This window comes from Pan troglodytes, chromosome 12 (genome assembly GCF_028858775.2).
Source record: "Pan troglodytes isolate AG18354 chromosome 12, NHGRI_mPanTro3-v2.0_pri, whole genome shotgun sequence".
NCBI lineage: Eukaryota > Metazoa > Chordata > Mammalia > Primates > Hominidae > Pan > Pan troglodytes.
The window spans coordinates 105,052,137-105,076,593 of NC_072410.2; the positions used below are offsets into that span (position 1 = coordinate 105,052,137).

At 42.8% G+C, this 24,457-nt stretch overlaps 1 protein-coding gene across 1 annotated transcript; it reads right to left on the reverse strand.

Moving 5' to 3' along the window:
- Nucleotides 1–2,508: 2,508 nt before the first annotated feature.
- On the reverse strand, nt 2,509–7,752 carry MSGN1 (mesogenin 1). Its single transcript, XM_054677464.2, has one exon. The coding sequence runs from the start codon at nt 5,137–5,139 to the stop codon at nt 4,558–4,560; it is 582 nt and encodes a 193-aa protein (XP_054533439.1). The 5' UTR covers nt 5,140–7,752; the 3' UTR covers nt 2,509–4,557.
- Between the last annotated feature and the right edge of the window lie 16,705 nt (nt 7,753–24,457).

The following is a 24,457-nucleotide window of genomic DNA, read 5'->3' on the forward strand; positions in this document are numbered from 1 at the left end:
AGAGTGAGGATTTGTTTAGAATGCTCTCCCACCGCCAAGCCCTTTGCCTAGGGCATCATCAGAGTGAGCTAGAAAAGAAGGCGACATGACTGAGGGAAGTAACCTGAAGTTTGGAGTTAGAGCTGAACTCACTAGCTAACTAATTAGACATGTGCCCCTACCTGACCAAGTGGCTTTGCATAGCTTAACTGGCCTAAACTTATTTCCTGGTCCTCAAAATACAAACAATGCCCATCTCCTAGGGTTGTTAGGAGAGTTACATGAAATAATAAATGTAGAAGTACTGACCAGAGTAGGCCTATGTGAACTGTGGTTCTGCAACCCTTTCCCTGTCCAAGCACCAGAAATAACTTATTCCTAATCTTGAGCTTTGCCCAGGCCAGATGCTTTGAAACACTCCCTGGAGGATTGAGGGACCTATTCCAGCTATCCTCCCGATAAGGGAGGCGACTCCACTGGGGACTGGCAGGAGTCAAACACTCATATACAGCTGCCTATCGTGTACAGCAGTTGTGGCTGCAGCCTGGCAATCTGGGAAGGACTCAGTGGGAAAAGAGAGTAGAATGATAGATAACAGAGGCTAGGAGGAAGGGGGTGTGGGTGAGACAAGGCTCTGGGCCACAGGACCCCTCCCAGGAAGCTGCCATCTTCTCCTGGTTTTGCAGACACCTACCCTCCAGTGGGTCCCTTAGAAGTCCTGAGGGCATACCCAGCTAATAGGTGAGTCTGTGACATTAAGGGATATTTTGAAACTGAGGACAGGAAATACCTCCTAATTCATTCACAGTATTTGGTGCCCAGGACAACCAAAATTGCCCAAGCTATTTATAAACCATTGTTAATACTTGAGCTTGAAAAATCAAAGCCAAGAGCATTTGAGTCCCACTCATTTAAAAACGGTGAGGAAAATAGCATTTGAACCGAAAGTTGATTTTTAGAACAGCTGGTTCTCCCTTACCCCAATACCCTCCTCCTTCTCCAACACAAAAACACAACCCACACATACACATGCATGAACACATACATAGGTGAACAAATACATATATATGTGCACACACATATGCTCTCACATGAACACCTGTACATGCATGTGATAAAGTTCCTTGGAGAAAGTCTTCATATAGTTCAATGTTTTCTAGCTTTTTCTCTAAAACACCAAATATATGAGAAGCTGATGAAAGTTTATATACATAGAATGACATCTTAGCAACTGTGCCTCACCACCACCCACCAATCCTTGATGACAAGCTACACAGAAATAAAATTAGATTCCTTCCACACACTATAGACAAAAATGAATTGCAGGTATTTTGAAGACCCATAAATAAATAATAAAACTGTAAGAGTATTTACAAAACATCAAGAGAACACTTGGACACCCTTGGAACTGGGGAAAATTAAGCAAGGGAGAAAAACACATAAGCCATGAAACAAAAACCAAATTTGATCATATAAAAATGAAAAGCTTCAAAAAAAAATGATGCCATAATCAAGATCATAAGACATCATCACCGGGCGCAGTGGCTCACGCCTGTAATCCCAGCACTTTGGGAAGCCAAGGTGGGCAGATCGCCTGAGGTCAGGAGTTGGAGACCAGCCTGACCAACGGGATGAAACCATCTCTACTAAAAATACAAAGTTAGTTGGGCGTGATGGCACATCCCTGTAATCCCAGCTACTTGGGAGGCTGAGGCAGAAGAATTGCTTGAACCTGGGAAGCGGAGGTTGCAGTGAGCCAAGATCGCGCCATTGCACTCCAGACTGGGCACCAAGAGTGAAACTCCGTCTCAGAATAAAAGAAAAAAAAAAGACATCATCAAAACAAATATGCTGGAGGTCAATATGTTAAGTAAAATAAGCCAGGCACAGAAGGATAAATATTGCACGTTCTCACTCATATGTGAGAGCTAAAAAAACTTGATCTTATGGAGTAGAGAAGAATGATAGCCTGGGCAACATGCTCTACAAAAAATACAAAAATCAGCCAGGCATGGGGGCACAACCTATAGTCCCAGCTACTCAGGAGGCTGAGGCAAGAGGATCGCTTCGGCCCAGGAATTTGAGGCTGCAGTGAGCTATCATCGCACCACTGCACTTCAGCCTGGGCAACAGAGTGAAAATAAGAAAGGAAAAAGAGAGTAGAATGATAGGAAACAGAGGCTGGGAAGGGAGTGTGGGTGGCGGGAGGGGTGGGTAGGGGATAAAGAGAGGTTGGTTAATGGATATAAGCATAGAGTTAGATAGATAAATAAATTCTAGTGTTAGATAGCAGAGTAGCGTGACTATAATTAACAACAATGAATTGTATATTTCAAAATAGCTAGAAGCAAGGACTTGAAATAGTCCTGAAATGATAAATATTCAAGGTGATGAATACCTAAATACCCTGACTAGATCATTACACCGTTACACATTCTATGCATGTAACAAAATATCAAATGTACCCTATAAATATGAATAAATATTATGCATCAATAAAAAAGAAAAAAGAATACAATATAAAAAGATTGGAAGGAAATATTCCAGTACATAATATACAAAGAACTCTCTCAAATTAACAAGAAGATAAAGCAATAGAAAAATGGCAAATTTATAAACTAGCAAGTTTTAGAAGAGGAACCAAAATGAACAATGGTCACATAAAATAAAGACGCTCCACCTCAAATGACAGACAGGGAAGTTAAAATTAACACAACAATGAACAATTTTTATCCATTAAAAATTCATAAAATTGATAGTATCCAATGAAAATGTGGGGCAACTGGTTCTGTCACATAATACTAGGAGGAGTATACATAACTACAAACTTTTATAAAAGTGACATAACATTATTTATTAAAATTTAAAATATGCATACTCTGATCCAAGAATCCCATTTCTGGGAATTTTTCAAGCTAATGAACACATCAGTAGATAAAGCTAGTTGTCTATAACCTTTGTTATAGCGTTTTTGTCATAAAAAACCTGAAAATAACTTAAAAATCATTGAAAAGGTGACTCGCTTAAGAAATTTTGCAGAATGTGTTCTACGGAACCTTGCTAGAACTTCTGTTTTCTGTTATACTTTTTGCATGTGTGACTCAGCAAGTCATGCATCTGTTTCCCCATCTATAAAATGAAGGTAATAATGGTATTTACACCACAGATTTATTTGTGCTAACTTGGAAGAACTTGTACTATATATTGTTAAGTTAAAAAAGGAATTTTCAGGTTTTTTTCTTTAACATTTATGTATGCTTACATTTATTTGTATATGTTTGTATCAGCAAAAAAAAATGGAGAAGTAGTGAACACATCTACTGCTTTTGTAATTTATGTCACTACAAAGAAAAAAAATCACCAATAGAAAAAAGATGATAGGAGACATGTACAACAAATACTAATGGTTAATAACCATAGGGAGAAAAATTCAGCCTTAAAAAATCTCACTAGTTTTCAGAACCTCCTTAATTCAAAGCCCCCTTTTCAATGTCCTGTGCCATTCAAATGAGCTAAACTGTGGGTGCTACAGATACCCACCCTAAGACAAGGCACCATGAAGAGTGGGTGTGTGTGTGATGGGTGCATGTGGGGGATCTGGGGTTGGGGGGAGGCAGATGAATAGGAGGGGAAGATGAAGAAGTAAATGCCTTTGGAGGGGTCAGAGATTGTTGAGTTCTAACACTGACCCTTTTAGTTATTCTTTATGGGATTCGAATCACTTTTTTTTTTTTCTGAGACTGTCTCTTTATTTGACAAACGAGTAAGTGAAAGGACTAAATAAGGTCCTGTTCATACCAGGCCCAGAACAAAGGACAGGGAGCCCCTGCCCACCCAGCCTTGCTTCAGGTCCACCCTGAGGTGCTGTCTCCTCCTCCTCCTCCCCGTACCCTCCTTCCCTGTCACACAAGCTGTCTGCCTATGAAGAGGAGGCTCTGGCTTTTGGAATCTTCACTGTCTTAACTTAGCCTGTCTGCCTGTGACTTTCCATTTATCATGACACCAGTGCCTTCCGCATTTAAGTGATTTTGGTCCCTGCAACAGCATGATTTCAGTCAAACACAAACACACACACATATACACACGAAATGAAGACAGGAGCACTAAAGCCCTTTACTTGGCACAAATCTTTCTAAATAAGAATCCAGATATCACACTGGATCCTATACAAAATACAGGTTTTGTTAGCAACAGAAGAAAAGTTCTCAACGCCAAAATGGCAAGAGATTAACACTTTTACGTTATTGAAAAAAATGCATTTAAAATCACTGACCCTTTAAAATACCTTGAACAGACAGAGAAGGGCAAAATAATCTGTCTCTTTGCAAAGGATGAGCCTCCCAGAGATGGTGGAAAAAACTGGAGGTGAAAGTCTCTGCTCATCTGGCAGGTAAGTGTTCTGGTGGGTCCAACAGGTCAGATGTGAATTCTCTTAGGGTTTTTCAGATCACAAGATTATCAGGCTTACTACATAAAAATCACTCTACGCCGATCATTGTTCAATAAGATATCCAGGTCTTCAAAACTCCTCTACTCCTGCTCAGGAGGCTGGAACCGGTCAGTTTACCCGGATGGAGCTCACGCGCTCTGTGCTCTGGGCTCTCTGCCGCGGTTGAGGAGGTCTGTGAGTTCCCCGATGTACTTGATGGTGTACTTGAGTGTCTGGATCTTGGTGAGAGGCTGGCCTCTCTGGCTGTAGACAGGTGGCAGGTAATTCCGGAGGGTGTGCAGGGCATCTGCCAAGGTCCTCATCCTGAGCTTCTCCCTCTCGCTGGCTTTCCGCCTCCGCTGGACAGACATCCTGACTTTGGTGCCCTTCTGGGCCTTGGGGCCACCACCGCCCTGAAGGTAGGTGGGCTGGAAAGCTAACATATTGTAGTCCACCTCTACCAGGCCACTGGCCCCACCGACACTGCAGCCATCGCTGCCCCCACTGCTGGCCCCGCCATGCTCACAGGGCAGCCCAGCCACAGCTGGACAGGGAGAGGAAGAATAGGATTCCAGCGATGGAGCCGGGGAAAGGCTCTGAGAGGGGGAGGCCTGATTCAGCTCAAAGGGCCCTGCCCTGTCCTTCCAGTCCCAGGAAGACAGCAGGCCAGGGCTGTCAGAGGAGCCCAAGCCATCCTCGAGGCTGAGGAAAGTCTCGCGCAGGTTGTCCATGCCTGCGAGACAGCTGCAGAAGGAATGGCTCCCTGGCAAGTGAGAAAGAAAGTTCTGCCGCCTGGCCAGGGAAGAGCTCTCTTTTATGATGGTGGAGGAGAAGTGATGAAGTGGGAAAGAGGGCCGTGTAAAGAGAGTTCAAAGGAGAAACCAAAGACCAAGATGGAAAATGAACTCTTCAGGTGTCATTTTCTCCTCATTGATAATTAGCATCTTCCAGCTAAAATGTCTTTAAACAGAAAGGCCTCCAAGAGAAGAAAAAAGGAATTATCTTGTTGTAACTAAACCAATTAAGGCTGCATAACTAGACTTAGCATTGTGCTGTGGAACTCATTAATGAGGGAGCCAAAGAAAACAAACCTGGGGCATCCGCAGCAAGGAGGGGGTGGCCGAGGGCCCTGGTGGGGAGTAGCGAAGTGACCCGAGAGGGCCTCCATCCCCTCCACCAGGACCTGCTAGATACTTCAGCACAGTTGGGCTGTATTGTTGGAGAAGCAGCATGGTCTGGGGACAAGGTAACCCCTCTGAGCTTTGATTCCCTAACGTGTCCAACACAGACAACAACAGCTCTTATTTCCTGGGGTTGCTGGGGGTGCCACACACATGAGGTAACCAGTGGATGCCACCTTAGTAAATTTCCCTGGGTCGTATAGAGTGCAGACATGCCCGGAACATGCCTACACTCAGAACGACAAAGGCCAGCAACTCCAGTAAGCCTAGAGCCTTAAAGAGCAGGAAACATCCTACCAGAGGCATAAAACCCTTGCTGTTACCGAGCAGATTTAGATTCCGCACAGCAAACAGATACTAGGAAACAGAAAACTCCCTTAAGCCAGGGAGTTTGCAGAATACCTGGCATTTAGCCTAAGGAAAGTCTTTTTTAACAAACCCAGCTGCACCTTGTTTTTTGAAATGAGTCACACCTTGCTTTTTGAAATGTATGGAGGAAGTGTGAAATTAACTAGGGAGCCTCTTTTCCCCACCACAGCTCCAAATGCCACTGAATGTGTTAAGTTGGATGGTTGTGCTAGTTTGCTTCACTTCCTATATGCTCTGCTAGACCCTGGGTTTTGCAAAAGGGATCTCAGATTCCCCATTTGTCCCATGAACTTAATTTCTTTTCCATGTAACTAATTCTACAAATTAGTATTAACATCAAGTCGCAGTGAGTTAAAGTGTAGAGTAATATTAACATGTCCTTTAACAGGTTATTTAAGTCCCCTTGCAATTATTGAAAATAAATGTCAATGGCCTAGTTAGAACATTTATGATATTTTTTAATTAGCAAGGCTCAAGGAAGAAAAATCTCAAGTAGGTAATCTGTAGAAGAATGCTCTTAATTTTACCATTTACTGAAGAACCCCAAGCCGGATTTTGAAAAATAATAATATTAATGACTGTAATAAATGTAACAAATGACTCTTGCTCCTTTGTCCTCTCTCTTCTCTCTTCCAATTCTTGTTGAGAAGCCCAGAATCTGCTGATACTATGCAAGAAATTTTGTATATTTTTTAATTTTTCTTATTTCAATAGCTTTTGGGGTAAAATTTTTTTTGTTACATGGGTGAGTTGTATAGTGGTGAAATCTGAGATTTTAGTGCTCATGTCAACTGAGTAGTGTACATTGTACCCAATATGTAGTTTTTTTTATCCCTCACTCTCCTCCCACCCTCCCCCTTCTGAGTCTCCAAAATCCATTATACCACTCTGCATGCCTTTGCATGCCCATAGCTTAGCTCTCATTTATAAGTAAGAACATATGGTATTTGATTTTTCCATTCCAGAGTAACTTCACTTAGAATAATGGCCTCCAGCTTCATCCAAGTTGCTGTAAAAGACATTATTTCATTGTTTTTTTTTATGGCTGAGTAGTATTCCATGGTGTATATATATCACATTTTCTTTATCCACTCGTTGGTTGATGGGCACTTAGTTGGTTCCGTATCTTTGCAATTGTGAATTGTGTTGAAGTAAACATATGCGTGTAGGTGTCTTTTTGATAGAATGACTTCTTTTCCTTTGGGTAGATACCCAGTAGTGGGATTGCTGGATCAAATAGTAGGTCTACTTTTAGTTCTTTAAGAAATCTCCATCCTGTTTTCCATAGAGGTTGTGCTACTTTTCATTCCCACCAGCAGTATATAAGTGTTCCCTTTTCACCACATCCATGCCAACATTTGTTTTTTTTTTACTTTGTTTATTACAAACCTATTCTGGCTGGGGTGAGGCAGTATCTTGTTGTGGTTTCAATTTGCATTTCCCTGATAACTAGTGAGGTTGAGCATTTTTTCATGTTTGTTGGACATTTGAATATCTTCTTTTGAGAAATGTCTATTCATGTCATGTGCCCACTTTTTGATGAAATTATTTGTTTGTTTTCTTGCTGATTTGTGTGAGTTCAAGGAACTTATACGATTAAGCTTCTTTTTAAAAAAGACAAAAAACAAAAAGAACAACATGTTATGGATGAAAATACTGAGACTCTCAGATGTGAAGAAACTCAGTTAAGATTTCCCTGGTAGGAAGTGGTAGAGTCACTAGGGAGTGGTAGAGCAAAGATTCCTTGTCAGACCCCAAAGCTCACTTTCTTTTTTTAAAATCTATTTTCACTCTTTCATGGGTTGTGGTAGAGGCAGGTGGCCTGAGTGTGACTCAGAGAGGGGACTCCCAGGGGACACAAGGCAGCTGTGGGGGCCGCTGCCATGGCAGACTCTCGATCCTTGTGTTCTAACTTCACAGTTTTCCACGTAACACTGCTTCTGCTCTCAGACTCCATAACTCTTTTTTCCCTTTCCTACAGCTTCTTTCTAAAACTGCTAATTTCTTGAACTTCCATTTTTAGAAATTTCATTTCCTAAATGAGACAATATCTGTCAAATCCTTAGTGCACTGTAGACACTTAATAAATGTAGTTCTTGTCATTATTGTTATTGACTGAGTGTTGTCAAACCCACCAGCAACAGAATGACTTACCGAGCTGTGACTCTTCTGCTCCTGACCCCAGTTTCCCAGCCTTCTTGGCCCCTGAAACTATTCTTGGAGAAAGGAAGCTGCCTGGTTTTCATGTTTCTTGATGTGCACTCTCTCTTTGGTAAGAAATAAAGCAGAACCAGACTTGCATCTATCTGAGAAGCATTCTGTGCTCCATCTGAGGGAAATAAAAGTCAAGGACAATGTAACACTGCAGTACAGACATTTGAAGGCTATAGTTAGGCAGACACTAGCTGATGCTTTTCTGTCTCCAGTTTGAACAAAGCAACAGAACACTGGAGAAGGCTAGACCAGACAGGCAAAATTTACACTGGACCCAGTAAAATCTGGCTGAGAGCATGGTGTTGTGGAAGGATGAGACAGAACTTGCCTCTTTTAGAGCAAGTGACTCACCCCTCACGGCCTAAGTATTTTAGTGTGTAAAAGGAGGTAATAACACTTTTCCTGTGTTCTTCTTCTTCTTCTTCTTTTTTCTTTCTTTTTTTTTTTTTTTTTTTTTGACACAGGGCCCAGGCTATAGTGAAGTGGTACCATCTAGGCTCACTGCAACCTCTGCCTCCTAGATTCAAGTGGTTCTCATGCCTCAGTCTCCCAAGTAGCTGGAACTACAGGTGTGTGCCACCATGCTCAGCTAACTTTTGTATTTTTAGTAGAGACAAGGTTTCACCATGTTGGCCAGGCTGGTCCTAAACTCATGGCCTCAAGTAATCCACCCGCCTCCACCTCCCAAAGTGCTGGGATTATAGTAAGCCATCGTGCCCAGCCTGCTCTGTCTTCTTTATCAAGAGCATTCATTACATGAGGAGGGTGTACCAAGGGATCATTAAACTCCCGTCTAGCTACAAAATGCCATGAAACATGTTACTACCATGTGAATATGCTTGGTTAAAAGGGCACTGTACCAGCATGAAGGCATTTGGGGATATCATTGAGTCCATCATTTCTTTAAATCTGCATTCTACACATGGTGAATGACTTGCTCAATGTCATACCCAAAGGCTGTGGCAGAGGTGGAAAGAGAAAAGCCAAAGTTGCCTGCCTCCCATATCTGTCCTTTTTCTTCCTTTGAAACTAATAGGACTAATTGCAAAGTGTTCACATCAGGCAGACTACGTATTTCCCACATTACTGATTTATTGGGATAAATATTTTACTTCAAATGTCATTCAAGCAACAGATATTTATAAGCTATTGTGACTATGACTGTGACAGATTGAAAAGAAGCCCCCAACCTTGAGGCCCACTCTCAAGAGACCTTGAAAAATGTTCAGGTCCTATTTTCCAAAGTATAAGACAAAGGTACAGGTTGTTTCATCTCTCAAATCCCAGGCCTTCATATTGACCTTTTTATTGTAGCTACACCCACTAAGGAGGATCCCAGATTTGCCATACATATTAATAAGTGGTCTGTGTCTAATTTTCAGAATGATGAGCTTCTGAGGGAATGCTGGTCATGTTCCTGACAACAGTCAGGACAACTGGGCATTTCACACTGGCCTCAGAGGATTGTAAACTCTACATTTAAGAGCCAGGAAGCTTTCTTGAGGCAGAGCCACTTCCAGGAAATTGGCAAATCGTGCTGAAAGGATAGACAGAAAACAGAAATCAAGAGGCTGATGGAATTCCTTAAGCTGTGGCCACCGGTGGTTCCATGCCATTACCAGCCCATACGGCTCCTCTGTGCAAATTACAAAACAACCAAGCTAAGGCTTATTTCAGCCCTGCTTGCCTCTTCAGCCCAGCACCTTTGTGCAGGGTGCACCCTCCTCAGGCAGTGGCCCTGGGAGCCCCTGTGATGTGCCTCCTCTGCAATGTTAGCATTTTTAGTACTTTGGTGGCTGTTCGAACATCGGTGAACAGATACAACATGGGGGTAGTGGCAAGAGTGCAGCAATAGGAGCCAGATCAAACCTGTCACATCTTACATTTCTTCCTCTGTTATTGTGACCTGGGACACATGAATCAATCTTTCTCAGCTTCAGCTTCATCTTCATCTGTGCAATTGAAATACTAATACTTGCCTTATAGAGTACACGCTTTTAGCAGGTTTACACATTGTAAACTGTAAGTGTGGTAACTAATGTTGCTGTAATTATTAATCTTGTGCTGGGGCAGGGTGCTGTAGCTCATGCTTGTAATCCCAGCACTTTGGGAGGCCAAGGTGGGTGGATCACAAGGTCAGGAGATCGAGAGCATCCTGGCCAACATGGTGAAACCCCGTCTCTACTAAAAATACAAAATTAGCTCGGTGTGGTGGCATGTGCCTGTAATCCCAGCTACTTGGGAGGCTGAGGCAGGAGAATCGCTTGAACCTGGGAGGCGGAGATTGCAGTGAGCCGAGATCGTGCCACTGTACTCCAACCTGGTGACAGAGCAAGACTCCATCTCAAAAAAACAAACAAACAAAAATCTTGTGCTGGGTACATTCTTGGTTCCTTAAGTCAAGAGAAGTTAGAGCCACAATACAAGTAGCCACAAATATATCACTCCCACTTTCTCTTGGCCTCAAGTCTCCCCTGCTTAGAAACCAAAATTCCTCCATTCAAATGTAATCTTTCTTTTTTAATGGAACCAGAGTAGTGGCGTACCCAGGATGGGTGGTGGGAACCTTCAGCCTCTGGTGTAGGCAATAAAGGGAGGTATTGTCTATATATAATTTTAAAACAGTGATAATGCTTGGCTAAAAGTTGGTCTTTATCTTATTATAACCATGTAGTGGCAATTCTAAACAATGACAATAATAAAATGACTCCTCTTTAGGGAAGCCCACTCCCACCAACACCCCCATCCTTGGTACACCACTGCCAAAGAGAACTTGGAATTCAGTCTAGAAGTGTGGAACTGTCACTCAAGGCACCCAAATCCTCTACTTTACTATGGAAATTTGAGTGAGTCATTCAACCTTTGCGGACCTCAGTTTCCTTGTGTGAAAATTAGGAATCTTATATATTGTGTTGCTATGACATTTTTAAAAATTAAAAAATTGAGACTTGACTTTGGAAAGTATGAAAGAGTATAGGGATATGTTTTGATATTACCAAGATTAACAAAAATACTTTCACCAATGCAATTATCTGCTCCAAACCCAGCCATTTGCCATGATACATGACACCAGGTAAATCAGCATGGAAGGTGGTTCATGCTCCTTTAAAAGCCTGTCTCATGAGAAATAGGACCGTCTCAGACCTTTGAGAAGCATCAAGGTTGAGGGTCTATTTCTCTTGTGATCTCCTGGATCCCTGTTCTACATGAGGTAGTTTGTATGGGCCATTTGTTCGAGTCAGAGGGAGGACTCCAGTGAATTCCAACCCCTAATAATGCTTCAGAAAAGCCTTCCATAGATAAGAATTTGGTCAATAAACTAAGAAATCTAACCCTGGAGTCTAATTAAAATGAGGGTGAACCTTTATTGCATTCTGCCATGTGCTGAGAACCAGACTTTTCTCTTTCAGGTTCATTAGTTAATCTTAATTTTCGCAGCAATTTTGAAAGATAAGAGGTTCTAATCCACAACCTAAAGATGAAGAAATTTGTGTTCAGAAAGAGACCCAGCAGACACAGCAAGAGGATGGGAAAAGTAGAATGCGATCTAAGTCTGTGTGAATTCCAAATCCCCCCGTACTACATAATTATAATTTCAAATTCTACTCTACTACGCTATTTCCCAAAAACAGCTTCATACATGTAATGTAATCACTGGGAATAGGTACAAGATGCAAGGCTTGGTTCCAATCTTGCCTCTTCCATGAAGCTTTCCCTGCCTGCCTCAGCCCTTGGAATTTCCCACTTTTCTGATCAGTAGCACTTAGATTTGGCACCATTCATTTGCCATTAATATTTACCACCTGATATTCTGGTTCTCTGTTCACATGGATATGACTTATTCCCAGCAGCTACATTGAAACGTCTTTAAAGATATAGATGATGGCTTTTCTATCTCTTAGCATGGTGCCGGGAGCTCAGAAGATGACTAGTCCTTTGGTCTTTGGGCTTTTACTTGGCGCATGCTGGGTGCCAAATACTGTACTGGGTGCTGAGGACAGAAAGTCAAATTAAAAAGCGTTTGTCTTCAAGTTGCTCAGGGTATTGAAGGTGGTAATAGAGAAATAAACTACTTATGAAACAATGTTAAAAATGCTTTGATAAATTTAACCATAGGGCACAATCTGCACAACTGTATGTGACAGCCTTGGGAGCCCTCTGTAAGTAACTTGTCTCTTTTACAATGTTAGCAATTCAGTACTTCACTCGTTGTCCAGACATTGGTGGATGGATAAAAAGTGATATTGGTGACAAGAGGACAACCTTGGGGGCAGACAAAACCTGGGTCAAATCTCACAAATATTTAACATACAAACCAGGCACTCAGTGGAAGGCCACAAAAGTAAATCTGGAAGGCTTTCTGAAAGACATGACTCCTACAGGCTTGTTTGTTTGTTTGTTTTGAGACAGAGCCTCGTTCTGTCACCCAGGCTAGAGTGCAGTGCAGTGGCATGCAGTGGCGTGATCACGGGACACTGCAGCCTCAACCTCCTGGGCTCAAGTGATTTTCCCACCTCAGCCTCCTTATAGCTGGGACTACAGGTGCACGCCACCATGCCTGGCTAACTTTTGTATTTTTTGTAGGGATGGAGTTTTGCCATGTTGCCCAGGCTGATCTTGAACTCCTTGGCTCAAGCAATTCTCTTGCCTCAGCCTCCCAAAGTGCTGGTATTACAGGTTGTTATAGACCTGTTTTTAAAGTAACACTCCTATTTGTTCTTAAAGATGCTCCTTAAAAAGCAGGGCTTTTTTTCTTTTCTAGGTGAAAGGTGGAGAGAATATTCTAGGCATTACTTGAAGGCTTGATAGAGCATGCACGATTTGTGCAAGAAATTGAGAGCTGTTCCATGTTCCACAAGGTCAAGTGAAGGCAAAGAGCAGACACTGGAGGTAAAGCTGAAAAGCAGAGCCTCGTCTGCAATGATAAGACACTTGGACTTTATCTTGGAGATGACAAGGAGCTTCTGGTGGGAGTTCGCAAGGGTGAGATTTGGTCAGCAGTGCACTGGAGCCTCACTCTGCTTGTTTGTGGGGAAGGTGTTTGAGTGTTCTATTGGTTCTCCAGGGTTCACAGGGAAACAGAACCAATAGGATGGATGGATGGATGGATGGATGGATGGATGGATGGATGGATAGATGGATGGATGGATGGATGAATAGAGGTGAAGTCTCACAGTCTGCTGTCTGCAAGCTGTATACCCAGGAAAGTCTGTGGTATTGTTCAAAGGCCTGAGAGCCAGAGAGGCAACAGATGGTGCAGATTCCAGTCAAGATCTGAAGGCCGGAGAACTAGGAGCACTGAAAACCACTGAGGACAGGAGATTGATGTCCCAGCTTAAGGAGTCAGGCAGAGAGACCACTCAACTTTCCTCAGTCTTCTTGTTCTTTTCAAGCCCTAAGGGGATGATGCCCACCCACATTATCTACTTTACACAGTCTACCAGTTCACATGCTAATCTCTCCTGAAAATACCCTTGCAAACACACCTGGAAATAATGTAGAACCAGCTACTTGGGCATCCTGTGGCCCAGGCAAGTTGGCACATAAAATTAATCATCACCCGTGGAGCACGACTAGAGGCAGAGTGCACCAGTAATATTCCAGGTGCTTAGCACAGATGAACCCACATTCATCCTCACAACAACCCTAAGGGGTAGGTGCTATTATCATCACCAATCCTGTTTTACTGATAAGAAATTGAGGCACAGAGGAGTTAAGTAACTTGCCCAAGGCCCCAGGATGAGAGCCTAGGCGGGCTGACTGGAGCCTAGGCTTTTACCCACCAGTTGGAGGCATCTGCACGATGGGCCCTGCAAAGCTGTTGAAGCTGGAACTCAGGCTTGACCTGAGACTTGGTAAATCCTAAAAGATTGATTGATTGATTCCTTGGCCCCATTCAGTCATGTATCCAGTGTGTACAGACCACCTGAGATTAGCCAGAGTCCTGGGTCCTATAGGTACTAAAAAGATTAAGTAGGTTTAGACTTCTATCATCATTCCTAAATTAGATGGTTGGTTGGACATGACAGGCGTCCACATAACTACTTATTGCCCTGGTTAGCGAACAGGCCTGACTCTTATAGTTTTGAAGGAGTGCCGTGTGTGTACTTGTGTTTGTGTGTGTGCGTGTGTGTTGGGGGAAGGTGTTTGAGTGTTCTATTGGTTCTCCAGTGAAGCTGTATGTATGAAGCTGTTTCTGAGAAATAGTGTAATCTTTAGAGGTACCCCCTTCCTTGGCCATACCCACAGTTATCTCAGCTATGATAGCAATAATAATAATAAATGTCTCTACTACTAAGTGCTACTAAGTGCTCCATTTAAATCTTATAAAAATATTATTTCTTTTCCTATCTTACTTTTTTTTTCCTTTTCTTTATTCATTTTTTTTTCTTTTTGAGACAAGGTCTGGTTCTATTGCCCAGGTTGGAGTGCAGTGGCACGATCTCGGCTCACTGCAACCTCCACCTCCTGGGGTCAAGCCATCCTCCCACCTCAACCTCCCAAGTAGCTGAAACTACAGGCATGTGACCCCATGCCCAGCTAATTTTTTTTCTTTTTCTTTTTCTTTTTTTTTTTTGTAGAGATGAGGTTTCACCATGTTGCCCAGGCTGGTCTCAAACTGATGAGCTCAAGTGATCCACCCACCTCAGCCTCCCAAAGTGTCGGGATTACAGATGTGAACCACCATACCCAGCCTTCTGTTCCCACCTTAAATAAGAAAAAACTGAGGCTTATAGAAGTTAAAAAAAAAAGTTACCCCAAGTGACCAGATTTGTAAGTGGAAGAGCACAATTTAGACCTAGGCAGTCTGACCCCAGGATCACAAGACTTCAGCGAGTCATGTTATGTTCCGAGAGAGGAGATAGGTGAACGAGGATTTTGGAAGGACCCCTCATTGTGAAGTTTGTAGTTGCTTTACATCTTTGGGTTTGCAGTTCCAGAATAGAAGGCAGCTGTCATCCCCTACCACTTCTAGTGCTTTCCCTGGCCTTAGGCCACATTGTTATTATTATCAAGCAGGAGGTAAAGGTGATATTTAATTATATTTTCCTAGAATTAAACACTTTATATAGAACATTCTTTTACAAATAAAATCCTTTTGTATATTAATATTGATAACAGTAATACACTTTCCATTTTTTGAGTACTTACAGCACGTACTCTATGCTAGGAGCTAAAAATAAGGGCCTTGCATACATTCACTCATGTCATCCTCCATACAGTCCAGTTAGGTAGGCATTATCATCATCTTACAAGGGAAGAAGCAAAGCTCAGATGCTAAGGACCTTGCCCAAGGTCATGGGACATAGCTTCTTTCCAAACCATAGCCACACCCATCAGCTCTGCAGCTGCCACACCGAGAGCCAGCTGCAGTACTCTCGCCCATCCCTGCCCTCACTGCTTGTCTCTGAGACACTCAGACCCTGCTGGCTCTGTGCACCCTGATTTCAGTAGCTGTATTTTGCTGTGGGGGCTCCTGCCCACCCTGAGCTCTACACACTCCCCTGACTTTTGTACACTCCATAGTACCTTCTTATAGCCACAGCCATACAGAACTCCACTGGCCAGCCCAGCCCTGGCCTTCCAGTCATGGGACAGAGCCTGTGTGTGTACAGTTAGACATAAGTTGGGCCAGGAGTGGTGGCTCATGCCTGTGATCCCAGCACTTTGGGAGGCCGAGATGCGTGGACCACTGAAGGTCAGGAGCTCAAGACCAGCCTGGCCAAGATGGCGAAACTCTGTCTCTACTAAAAATGCAAAAATTAGCCAGGGTGTAGTGGCCAGTGCCTGTAATCTCAGCTACTTGGGAGGCCGAGGCAGGAGAATCTCTTTAACATGGGAGGCGGAGGATGCAGTGAGCCGAGATCATGCCACTGCACTCTGCCTGGGCAACAGAGTGAGACTCTGTCTGAAAAAAAAAAAAAAAAAAGTTAAAAACCTGGGCCCTTTCACACTGCCACACAGTCTTGGCACTCAGCTAACATTCACCAGAAAATAGATAATTCTTGTGGGGCAAAGGGAATATAGGTGTGTGTGTATGTGTGAAGAAAACAACTAAGTGAAATGTGACATTTTCCTGTGTCCTTGAGTTAGCAAAGAAAACTGAAAGTGGTGCTCTCCTGCATGGGTAGCGGCCTGGAGCTGCTGTGCTGTCAAGCCTGTGACAGTTTCAGCAAAGCCTGTGTGAGGCTCTTGGGACTGTGACTTTCATGTGACTGCCATTATGCTAAGGAAATAATAAAAGTAGTTGGGCCTCGTGATTTGACTTTATGGCTCATTGTAAAGCCAAAGAGTAACATTTTGGTTTTGATCCATTTAATAATAAATTGTAGCGCATCATGCAATGTGTGAACAGATGATTTTCACAGGCTGGGTATTTAACCCTTGGGCAGGACAAAGCAACAGACAAATAAACAGCAACAAAATAATTAAACTTAATTCACAGGAGAAGTGAGAAACAGAAGAGTTCTAAACTGTAGAAATCCTTTAGAACAGAGTCTTGTGGACTTCTCCAGCCTGACCAGAAGTTTTGTTTTTCTTCATCCCCTTCACTAGGTGGTCATGAGGAAAAGCAGCATTCTCCCTCCCAAACACCTGGGATGCTCCCTTTCTCAAGCACTTCCGCTGTCTGGGCTCAGGACCCTGTCTCATCAGCTCGCTCCACAATCAAATGCCGTGTGAATTTTCTTTGCCAAATGAATGTGCACAGAAGCCAAGGCAGCGTGGTTTACTCTAAAAAGAATTCATTTTGGGGCAGCCATGTCCCTGCAGGGTCCCTGGCACCTGAATATAAACCTCTTTCTCTTTTGAAAATATTACTAAATATGTTAATTTGGGAACAAAATGCAGTCACCATGTCCACCGACAATGGGCAGTTATGCAGAAGATAGGAGGGTGGCAGAGAGGGGACTGCAAAGTGTGGGTGAAGAAACATTAGAGAAGAGGAAGAGGGTAATAAAAAGAGGAACAGAAGCTCATTCTCCCTGGAGAGCATCAGGGCAGGATGCTGTGATTATTCTTATTGCAAGGAAATATGAGCAGCTTGTCTTGATTTGGCAATCTCAGAATGTCAACATTTATCCCCAAATAGCCAAGTTTTCTGTCACCAACTCGGGAGGGGTAGCAGCCTTGAGTGCTTCTCCATGGATTCTTCAGCAACTGGCCAGCAAGATTTAAATGAAATCTCATGTGTTACATTTACACCTACTCCCCCTTTTAAGTTGGATTCTTTATTACCACTGGTATTTGGGGTGGCATTTTAATACCCATGTCAAAAAGTTGAAAGCAATTTGCACGGAGTTTGTTCTCCAAGGATTCTCCCCTGTTCTTACCAGCCTGAGAAGGAGAAAAGTGCAACATTACTTCTTCATTTTTCTTCAGTGATGACAAAAGTCCTGTTATTAAAGTGAATACTAAAAATGGTTGTCTGCATAATGAACCTGCTTATTTTCACAAACTTTAGCCTTTGCTTTTGAGTGTTTTCAATTCAGATTTCCATACTTGCCAGTTAACTGACACCTAAAAAGCAGATATAAGGCAAAGAAGAAATTGGGGGAAATATTTTTCAGTTTTTTGATATGGGATAGTCAAACATGACAGGCAAAACATTATTGCTATGAAGAACTCACACAGATAAGAAACACACAAGCTTGCCACTGGGAAAACGAACAAGGACATAAATAAACAGCTCACAGAAAAAGAAATACAAGTGGCTCATAAACATAGAAGAAAATGTTCACCTCGGTAGTAATCAAAGACATGTAAATGGAAATGACAAGGCAAGGCCGTTTTTCACCTCCCAAATTGGCAAAGTTGGCAAGAGGATGAGGAAGTGGTCCTTCCCACACATTGCTTGTGGGAGAGTCAGTTGGTTCAATTTTTAAAGTAACTTAAAGTCCAAAATTCATCTTAGATTCAAAAGTACTTTTGACACAAGGACTTTATACAACTAAACAAAGTTACAGTCAAATATTTAGGATAAAAAATATTCGTCATAGTCTTACAGTAAAAAATTAGAAACAAATATCTAATAGCAAAGAGGTAATTGCATACATTATTTCCTATTCATATGATGAAATATTATATAGTTGATAAAGAAATCATTATGAATAACATTTAATATACAAAGCTTAATTTAATATTAAGGCTTTTAAGTAGGACATATAAAATTAATACTTTGATCCAATTGAAAATTCTTTCTCATAGAAATATGACTAAGTGTTAAGAGTGGTTACTTCTGGTAACAGGAATTGAGAGTATTTTTTTCTTCATTCATCTTACTTTCTTCTAGTGGTTAGGAGCCAGAGTTCCTAGGCTCCAACCTTGACTTCTCTGCTTACTTAACTAAGTGATTATAAGCAGGTAACTTCATTTCTTAATGTCTCAGTTCCTCTACTTGAAATAAAGGGATAATAACAACAGCTACTTTACAAGATTGTTGTAAAGATCAACATACATAAAGAAACGTCATACTACTGTCCTCAGACATTGTCAGTACTCAATTGTTGCTATCGTCTTGACAGTTGTCAGTGTTTTCTAAATTAAAAAAGATTACTGATTTAAAAATTAGAATTTCAAAACCAGTGAATGGTCAAGGCTGGCCTGATTAGGTCCATGTGCAAATGAAAAAGATTCAGGAATCACAGGCGCTCTCAAGTTGAATCAACGCATATGGGTAGTACACTTATTTAAATATTTAAAAAAAAAAAAGCAGGCAGGAAGGAAGGGAGGGAGGGAGGAGCTTCAGGTGGAAGTGCTGCTGTAAAGATGACTGGGACATTGACAGGTAGGATATAAGGTTTGCTGAGACCTTGTTGGAGTTCCGTGTTTCATTTGCAAAGAGTAGAAAGAAGTGGAGAAGAGACTCAGAGGAGGACAACAAGAAAGATGAAAGAGAGGAAATGTTGTTTCATGAAAAAAAGTTCCAGTCTTTTCCATCCCAGAAGTGTAGCTACTGAGCAGTTGAAGAACTATGCTCAGCCCCTTGTGGACTGAGTGGTTACCCTCCATCTCCAGCAGGTATGAAGCCCACGGATAAGCCTCTCGCTGTAGGGAATCACAGAGTTCACATTCACAGCATTCCCACACTTCCCTGCTATCAAGAATCACCTGGGGAGAGGGAAAGCATATTTTTAAAAAGAGGGTTCCGCCGGGTGCAGTGGCTCATGGCTGTAATTCCAGCACTTTGGGAGGCCGAGGCGTGTGGATCACGAGGTCAGGAGTTCAAGACCACCCTAGCCAAGATGGTGAAATCCCATTTCTACTAAAAATACAAAAATTAGCCAGGTGGGGTGGCGGGTGCCTATAATCCCAGCTACTCGGGAGGCTGAGGCAGAGAATTGCTTGAACCCAAGAGGCGGAGGTTGCAGTGAGCCGAGATATTGCCACTGCACTCCAGCCTGGGCGACAGAGCGAGACTCCATCTCAAAAAAAAAAAAAGAGGATTCCTAGGCTCCTCTCCTGGAGATTCTGACTTGGTAAAGTCAGAGCTGGAGCCTGGTAGTGTAACCACCCAAGGGTTCACCTTGCCCACTGCCTAGACAGAGCCCATTTATCAAGACAGGGGAATTGCAATAGAGAAAGAGTAATGCACGCAGAACCAGCAGTGCGGGAGACCAGAGTTTTATTATCACTCAAATCAGTCTCCTCAGAATTCAGGGATCAGAGTTGTTAAGGATAATTTGGTGGGTAGGGGCCAGTGAGTCAGGAGTGCTGATTGGTTGGGTGGGAGATGAAGTCAGATAGAGTCGAAGCTGTCCTCTTGCGCTGAGTCAGTTCCTGGGTAGGGGCCACAGATCAGATGAGCCAGTTTATCAATCTGGGTTCTGCCAGCTGATCCATCAAGTGCAGGGTCTACAAAATATCTCAAGTACTAATTTTAGGTCTTACAATAGCGATATTATTCTCGGGACCAATTTGGGGAGGGTCGGAATCTTGTAGCCTCCAGCTGCATGACTCCTAAACCATAATTTCGAATCTTTTGGCTAACTTTTTGGTCCTACAAAGGCAATCTAGTCCCCAGTCAAGAAAGGGATTTGTTTCAGGAAAGGGCTAGTATTGTCTTTGTTTCAAAGTTAAACTATAAACTAAGTTCCTCCCAAAGTTAGTTTGGCCTATGTCCAGGAATGAACAAGGACAGCTTGGAGATTAGAAGCAAGATGGAGTTGAGTTGGTTAGGTCAGATCTCTTTCACTGTAATAATTTTGCAACAGCAGTTTTAATAGTGTCTAGTGAAGAACTGATGACTTGGACAGAACAAAGGCCTCCCAGGATACAAGAGCACTGAGCTGGGTGGCAGGATGCCAACAGCACCCCCAGGGCTGGCCACTTTGTCTAGATTGTTAAACAGAGATAAAACCACAGATACAGGGAGCAGGACCAGGTGATTGTTACACTTTTATAACTCCTTGACTTTTCATACTACTAAAATCTCTCCTGATAAATTCTCTGCCTGCCATTTAAGACTATTTCTGGTCTGGCCTATCCCAACCCTTCCAACTTTATGTCTTCCTGGTCCCCAGGCCCATTCTCTGCCTGATTCCAGGATAATGCTACACTGTCCATACACCACATTTTCTTTTCTTGGCCTTTGCCTGGCTTGTGTCCCTCACTCAACTGTCCCTTCCTCTCCCTTGACCTCTCAGATTCTACCACTCCCTCTAAGCCAGGGCCAACTGTCTTCTCCAGAAACACTCTGCCTCCTCCAGTTCTCAGTGACCAATTATCTGGATGCCCACAGAAGCTTACTGTAGTGTCCTATATTTTCTAACAATTTTTTCACTTTAAACATAGAAACAAGGACCTTAATAATTAATAGTACAAGAATGCTGTCATATAGTTTGTAAAAGATTATCATATCGATTACATCTTTGGAGCATCACAACAGTCTCATGAGGTGGGTAATGGTTGTTATCTCTGGAGAGTTCAGAAAACCAAAGTTCAAAGAGGGAGGTTTTTTGTGCTTGCTTATGGTAAAACTACCAGCAAGTGGCAGCATTAAAAGACCATACCACCGGTAAAATGCATAGGGGGTTCCCTAAAACTCGAAACAGAGGAGTTTAACGAATGGCTGTCTTTGTTGTCTAGACCCGAGGGAGGGACAAGACAGTGGACTTTAAAGAACAGCTGCACGTGGAGCTGTGACTGTCATCTACACACTCAGATAAATGGTTGGCTCATTATTGCAGCTGCTGCTGGCTTTAGGGAGCTGGACAGCTGTTGCCAGGAGATGGATTCAAACAGAACAGAGAAAACGGAATCCTGTGATAATGACTGTGCCTGTATGTATGGACACGATGTTCTTTCTTCTCATAGCTCAAAATGTTCTAAAGATAAAATCTAATGATTTCTTATAGGAAGGCTAGGCTTGGTGGGTACAAGTAAGAAAGCCAAGCAGAGAGAAGGTAAGTGTCTTAACTCGCCTTTCCAGGGCATTCTCAAAAATGAAGACTTTTTGGGGGCTGCACGGCCCTTTCAATAATTTGTGAGAGCATTTGTGATAGGCTCTCCAGAAGCGTATTCCTGGCAGAGCTGGGCAACACTAGCAGTGTCTGTGCTAAGGACAGACGAAGGGATCAGAGAAAATGTCCTCACTCCCCTCCCCCCCTTCTCCTCTCCTCCCTTCCCTACAATACGTACCTCATGGAGCTTAGCATTTTGTTCTCATGCTGCAGGGACTGTGCCTGCTGATGACTCCTTGGTCTGTTTTCTCATTGATATGTTTGTTATTCATCTTGTCACTAAAGCTTCCTGGTCCTTTTCCACCTTTCCCTTTCCTCCAGTCTGGACTTTGCCTTCTCCACTTCCTTGGAAGACAGGCTGCTCATCCCATTGTGGTGCCTCGGCTGGTGTATGTTTTCTGCCTAGGGTGAGTGGTGCCATCCTACTGCCTTTCCAAATCCTAATTGTTTTTTCTGATCTACTCTGACTCCCAGCAGTCACCACTTCGTGGTCTTGATGGCCTCTGTTGTGCTTAGAGTTGGTGCTGCACAGCCCAACACAGGATTTCCTCCTATGGGAAAGTCCCCTCAATTAGACTAGAAGCAGGGACAGGAAGGAGGACCTGCCCTTCTGCTGATCACCCTCAGCTGCCCAGCACTGGCTCTGTGTGTGTGTGTATTCAGCACCCACTTGCTTGAGAATCTTTCTTTCTCTACTTTTTTAAACTCACTTTTCTGATTTAAATTATCCTGTTTTATGATATGAACTTGTAGTTATGAAATAGTTACGAACTTACGTGGAGTACTTTCCATGCATTTTGATTAGTACTTTATCTCACAGCTTAACGGACAGCACCAGGAGGTAGGGACTGACACTACCCATGTTTTACAGTGGAAGAACCTGAGGCTTAAAGAGGTAAGATAACTTGCTGCAGGTCACACGCTGGTGGTCCAAATGCCTTAACTGGTTGCTACAATGCCATGCATAAACCAAGTTAAGAGTTGTAGCATAATGAACGTTTCAAATGAATTGGTGGGCTGGCATTTGGGAAACAGAGTGTTCCTCTGCAAAGGCTGGGCTCCTGTCACCATATCCTGGGGCCTCATCTGGGAATGGATATGGTCCAACCCAGGGTTTGGTCCTCCTTAGGTGTTGAGGTGGAAAGCATTACACTGCTGGTGACAACCAGCTTGGGGAGTTCCAAACTCTAGTCCTTGCAGCTCTGTATGCTGATTATTTGACCTCAGAAGATCTAGGAAACAGGGCTGAAACTCAGGTTTTCTCAGGAGATGTCTGTTTCCCGAAAAGCTACCTCAGAGAAACTTACATCTGTGGGCACTATCTTGGAGGCAATTCTGTGTTGGCGAAAGTGATCGTCCTTTTTCCTAATTGAACCAATTATGGTTGAATGATGAGGTAAGCTAATCAATGAACTCTCCTGGGAACCCTCGGCCAGAGTGTGAAATGGCACAACTTGTTTTCAGAAGACATCTTTGCTGAAAATACATTCTGGCTGCAGCTGTTTTTTAGAGATTTAAATGATCACATTACATCGTAATCAAATCCTTTGGCAGCCAGTATTCTCCAGGTGGCTCAAGGCAACCTGCATAAAGCAGGCAGAACATGTGGCTCAGAGCCACCATTACCTGTGCCTACAGCATCCAGTCCTGCCATGCAGGATGAAGGAGGTAGCAGGCACCTGCCTCTTTGGCCTGATTGGCATTTTCTGCTCCCCGCAGTGTCCTGTGCTGAACATCTTCCCACTCAACTCCTCTCATAGGAAGCCTGCTCTGGATGGCTTCGCCCTCCATTTTTTTATTATTATTTTGAGACAGAGTCTCGCTCTATCACCCAGGCTGTAGTGCAGTGGCATGGTCTCGGCTCACTGCAACCTCCGTCTCCCAGGTTCAAGCAGTTCTTGTGTCTCAGCCTCTTGAGTAGTTGGGACTACAGGCATGTGCCACCACCGCCCGGCTAATTTTTGTATTTTTAATAGAGACAGGCTTTCACCACGTTGGCCAGGCTGGTCTCGAACTCCTGACCTCAGGTGATCCATCCTCCTCAGCCTCCCAAAGTGCTGGGATTACAGGCATGAGCCACCATGCCCAGACAGCTTCACCCTCCTTAAAACTGATGTGTCTCTCCCCTACTTTTATATCCTAAGATCCTGAGCTTTAAAATAGCTAGCCAAACGAAAACACCAATGGAGACTCTTTGGAAGGGACTGTGCTCAGTCTGAGGACCCAGAGCCAAGTCACAGACATGACCTCAAAAGCCAGTACTGTGCTCTTCCACATGGCATCCACTGGCCACGTGTGGTGATTTAACATGTGAAATGAAGTCTCAAGGCTGAGATGTGATGCGAGTGTATAATACACACCAGATCTCAAAAACTTAGTAGAAATAAAAAATGTAAAATATCATAAAAAGATTTTAAAACTACATAAAAAGAAAAAAATTTCAAAAGAAATAAAGACAACAAAACAAAAACATAAAATATCTCACTCATGATTTTTGTATTGATTACATGTTGAAATAACGTTTTGAAATATCGTGTTAAATCGAATATACTATGAAATTAATTTCACCTGTTTATTATTTTTTTTAAAGTGTGGCTAACAGAAAAGTAAAGATATATGGTTAGCATTATATTTCTTTTTTTAATTATACTTTAAGTTCTAGGGTACATGTGCACAACGTGCAGGTTTGTTACATATGTATACATGTTTCATGTTGGTGTGCTGCACCTATTAACTCATTATTTACATTAGGTATATCTCCTAATGCTATCCCTCCCCCTTTCCCCCACCCCACAACAGGCCCCGGTGTGTGATGTTCCCCTTCC